General features: G+C 35.1%; 1 protein-coding gene across 1 annotated transcript; it reads left to right on the top strand.

Moving 5' to 3' along the window:
* Positions 1–352: 352 nt before the first annotated feature.
* LOC112488160 (uncharacterized) lies at positions 353–4,673 on the top strand (the record flags this gene model as incomplete). Its single annotated transcript, XM_025063105.1, has 7 exons — positions 353–599; positions 716–804; positions 903–941; positions 2,488–2,604; positions 2,709–2,747; positions 2,857–2,937; positions 3,530–4,673. Coding segments are annotated over 7 exons (639 nt in total), but the record flags the coding sequence as incomplete, so codon positions are not given.
* Positions 4,674–4,986: the final 313 nt, after the last annotated feature.

Genomic DNA, 4,986 nt, shown 5'->3' on the forward strand with positions numbered 1-4,986 from the left:
CTGGGATTTACCAAACAAGTCTCAAATGAAACAGGACTTTTCTCTGTCTTGCCATTGATAAAGGGAAGCGGCACATTTAGAGAATATAATGTTCCCTATAAAAAATACTTGAACTTTCGCACTCTGACCCCAACAAAATGTTTCTATCTTGTCATCTCTTTATTCTTAGCGTCAGTGCGAAATCAAAAGAAGGATAGGTTTTTCTCAGGGCTGGAGGAAGTCTGCCAGTCCACAACAGAGACCGACAGCAACATCAGTTTGTGTAGGTGTAGGAGGCTCTTCAGGTCGTCGATACCACACCCACAAGACTATCTATGACACGCTTGATCTGTGACTCCATGATTCAAAGTGAAAATGGGAAGTGCCGTCTTCCTGTAGTTTCCTGCAGTTGGCCACTCAAACAAACATACGTTCACACACTTGCATCTATAGGCCCCACGCAGCCGTGCACACACGCACGCGCCGCTTGACGCCACTCGAGAATCACGTAGTGGTGACTGCCAGTGGAAAAGAAAATTCATTACTCACACAGCAGTTTCTTCAGCTTTCCAGCTCTGCACAAGTGGTTTTCCTGTGTCCTCAGGGATACCTATATAAAGGTAAGTACCACAGCAGTCTTCACTTCCATTAAATCTATCATTAGGTCACTTTTGCTGATTTGGGTGACTAGTACCGACTCTTGAAACCATGAAGCTCATTCTCGTCCTTCTCACAGTCTACTGCTGTGCTGTGGTCAGAACAACTGAAATCAGAAAACTACAAGAAGTTCTAAGGCAGCTGTCCTATGTGAAAGACGGACTTCAGGTACATCGATAAACTCCTCTGTTGTTGTGTTTTTAACCACTTTTCTAATCTCCACAGTTACAGTAATAACTACAGTGCTCATCTTTTGTTTCATGCAGGACAATGAAAAGATGATATATACACCGGAGACCAATGAGGTAAGAACAGCTCACTGGCTTTTTAAATGTTTTGTTGACATTACGGTCCCCTCCACTTCTAATATTTGTGGTTGCTTAGTCATGTTACTGTTCTCCCACTTACTGTTGTTACTAATTGTCGTGTGCCAGCAACTGTAGGAGTACATCAAATAAGCGAAAGTGTGAATCAAAAACATGTCGAGCGATAAAAGAAAATGAACAAGTCCAGATGTAATTCTTGCAAACTTACAATAGAATGACTTTTTTATTATTTAGTATTGTTTTTCTTCTTTTCTTAACACTGAAACTCTGATTGCGTATAAGATTGAAATACATTACAAAACTTAACTTCAGGAGTGATTGTTGTACATTTGTATGTACACTTATACTCAAACTTATAACTTGAACACTGAATATTTATATTTGTATATATATATATATATAAAACTCTAATAATAAAAGCTCTAAAGCTCTAATAATAAAAAGGCCTTACGATCAAGTTAATTTCTATTTACCAGTAATGCATTCATAATTTATATTTAATGATTCTATTTTTATTAATTATTTTATTAATATTAATTGAAGGAATTAAATGAATTGACATAATGTGGTTCAGTCACTCAATTATTACACTGTGTGACTGAACCAATTATTACAATTACTGCCTTTTGCTGTTGACCTGTTCAATCCCACATGACAGTTTACCTTTTGCTAAGTTTAAATGAACGTGAATGTGAAAACGTATGCGTATTACTTTTTACTTGTAAACTCTGACGAGCTTTGTTTCTTGTCAGACCTAGTCGCGGTTGACTCAACTCTAGACTGCTCAGTGTGTTTTCTCATAGCGTCCCCATTCTCGGGGATGAAATGTGATGAGTAATCAGACAAAACCATGATAACTTCCTCACCGTGCCTCACAAGCAAACCGAATGTTTGCAAGCAGGCTGGAAAAGGTCTGACTCACTTGTCAGGTTGAGAAGCCCTCGCAGCTTACAGTTTACCTTAAACCACAGGAGTTTGAGACTATATCACAATACTAATTTGATGTTAAACGCTGACCAAGGCAATAATGATAGCCCAGAATACAAATGGTTTCATCCTCTGACTGAACTTTTTAACTACTGTGTTCATTTTTCATTTGGGAGGAATGCACATATTCAAACAAACATGTTGTAATCTACAGTTTTGGTTTGACCTAAGTAGTAGCAGCAGGCGTAAACAAAACTTTCAGTTGGAAAAAAAATGCATTGCAAATAGAAAGGCTAGAAGGTATTTTTAGGAACAAAAAACATTCTGGAAACATTAGTTGGTTTCAGTTCAAGTGTTTAGATTTTTGTGTGTGCGCATCTGACTGGAAAACTCAACAGCAATGATGAAGTCATGTCAGAAACTAAAAACTGGAACATTTTCAGAGTACTCAGAGAAGGACTTCCTATCAGTCTTATCTGATAATGGAGTATTTTAAAACTGATGAAAAGTAAAAATAAATCAGTGATTCACACTTTTCCAGTTACTTATCTTATCTGAACATTGTCTGACAGTTGATTGTTTACATTTTCCTCCTCAGCAGGACTGTTGCGGTCAGTCAGCCTTGAGGTGCTTCAGAGCAGCCATGAAGGTCCATTTCAATGTCAGTGAGAAAAGACTAAGCATGCTTCACAAGAGTCTCGAAAACCCTCTGACTGTAAGTTCACAGCTGCAGATTAAATAAAAAAGGAAATATGTAAAGATTGACACTAATGTCCTCATAATTCATCATTTTAAGCAAATCTCGTCTTTTCAATTTAGATCAAAGGTGTGAACTTCTGTAATTCAGGAAATTCTACGGTAAGTGCCTGAGCTTTGTTCAGTGTTTCACATCAACATTTATTGACTATTAACACTTTCATCTTTAATGAGAACAATAGAGTTCATTTTTACTTTCTCTTACTTTCAGAAAACATGCAGCGCCTGTGACTCATATCCTAAGGCAAAGCCAAAAGCTTTTTTCAACAAACTGGAGTCTTTTATTCAGTTGGTGAGAACTTTGTACTATCCACATTCCTCTCTTTTAGTCAGAAAACTGTTTTAATGTGCGTACTATATGGTACAGAAATGATGCAGTGACTCTAAAACACTATGTCCAGAAGCAGATAATGATTTTTGGACTAAGATTTTTTTTCAATTATTTTTTCAGTTTGTAAAATTTGATAGTTTTTAATGTCAAATATGTCTGATATATATATACAGTATATCTTTTTCAACAATTTGCTAAAAATTTATTTCTTCCTGCTGTACATTAACATAGATGACATTTGTGTAGCCTTAAAAAACTTTCTATGGAAAGATAACTTCAAAAGTAACTGGATTGTGTTTATGATTGACTGGAAACGTACTGCGATTTTGTGAATTAAATCATTTCCAAACTTAAGTAGGTGTTACAGATTTACCACTGATAAATGTTAAAACTGTTAGAAATTACAAATGCTAACTTTGTTAATAATCCAGAATTACAGTTTTGCCTCAGGTGTACCCCTAATGTAACACAAGAGACAGGTTTTTTACTTTAATCCAAACATTAATGATAAATATGCCAAATAAATAAGTCTCTCTCTCTCTCTCCTTTCTAGGCAATAACCAGACTGAGTGTGGGCTGATTAGAGAAGACCTAGTTATGACCAACGCCTAAGAGACACTAAGTTGAAATGATGCTAAATGTAAAAGGTCTACATGTCTTTTTTTTTTTGTATTTAAGTTATTTAATATTTATTGATAAAGTGGCGGTGAGTCCACACGAACTCATAAAGAATGTATTTCCATAAAGCTGCTTTGCCGCCACCCAGTGGACTGGGCTTGGTAGTTTCTTAATTTTTTCACCTGTAGTGGAAGTGGACTTCTTTTTCTATCTTTGAAAAAAGCTGTTATAATATTTTGAGTTTCATTATGGTGATGTCAAACTGTACTATTTAAAAATATATTTGCTTAAGATTTCGAGTTTTCAAAATGTTATTGTTTAAAGTTAATTTACTGTATATCTTTAACCTGTGAGATGTATTTAAGTAATACAGAAATAAATGAGGAAATGTCTAAATAACAATAAAGGGATGTGTGAAAACAAAACGCCTTATTGTGTTGCTGTGTTGGCGCTAGAACTTCTCTAGATAATGATACTATTAATAAACAATGACTTAATCATTTTCGGGCGTCCACTCTCGCTCTCCGGATGATTGCTGCACCGTTAGGTTTAGAAAAAAAAATCTATTATAATATGAAATGTATGATACAGTAAAGGTTCGTCCAACCCAGTGTTAGTTCAACATATTAGAGGGTCGATGTGTTGAGAACTATAATTTCATTATTTGTTTATGTTTCAATATATACACAATGAAAATAATGTTAAATAAAGCTGAATTTTCACGGTTCAAAATTGCTGCTACACGGTGTTAGAATTACATTACTGCCACCTTCTGGCAATAAAATAAATACCTTATAAATGGTATTACCTGCAAAATAGGAGGGAAAATATATAGACATTACTAATATGTGTTATTTCTACAGTATAATGTAGTACAACATACAATGCCAGTAACCCAATAAAATTGAGTGAGGGGAATCATTCCTTCTCTCTTTGGCAATCACATGAGGTACAAATAATTGTCCTACTTTTCTTAATAGTCTCCTACTATTCACACTATTTTATTTTAAACACTAATGTATTAATAATCCATTAATTATTAATAAATTGGGAAATGTATTAATAATAGTGGTACTACAGCATAGTCAATGGATGCGAACTCTCGACAACATTCTAACTCACCACAAGAGGGGGCAATGGACAAGTGTGAGAACTGGTTTAAGTGTGGAGACAAGACAAAATTTCATTTTGTCTTGGCGTCACGCTTTTTACATTATCTACATTAACTCTGTTAAATTACTGACGGAAAAACAATAGCAGAACCATGTTTGGACAGAAATCTATTTTGATGTATTTTGAAACTGTAGGTCAGGTGTGTCCAGTTAGTCGATCTTAATCTACCAGTAGTGCTAGTAAGAGAGTGGTAGTAAATCATGAGCAATCACAATAAAT

The sequence above is a fragment of the Cynoglossus semilaevis genome, chromosome 15 (assembly GCF_000523025.1).
Source record: "Cynoglossus semilaevis isolate Cse_v1.0 chromosome 15, Cse_v1.0, whole genome shotgun sequence".
Lineage (NCBI taxonomy): Eukaryota > Metazoa > Chordata > Actinopteri > Pleuronectiformes > Cynoglossidae > Cynoglossus > Cynoglossus semilaevis.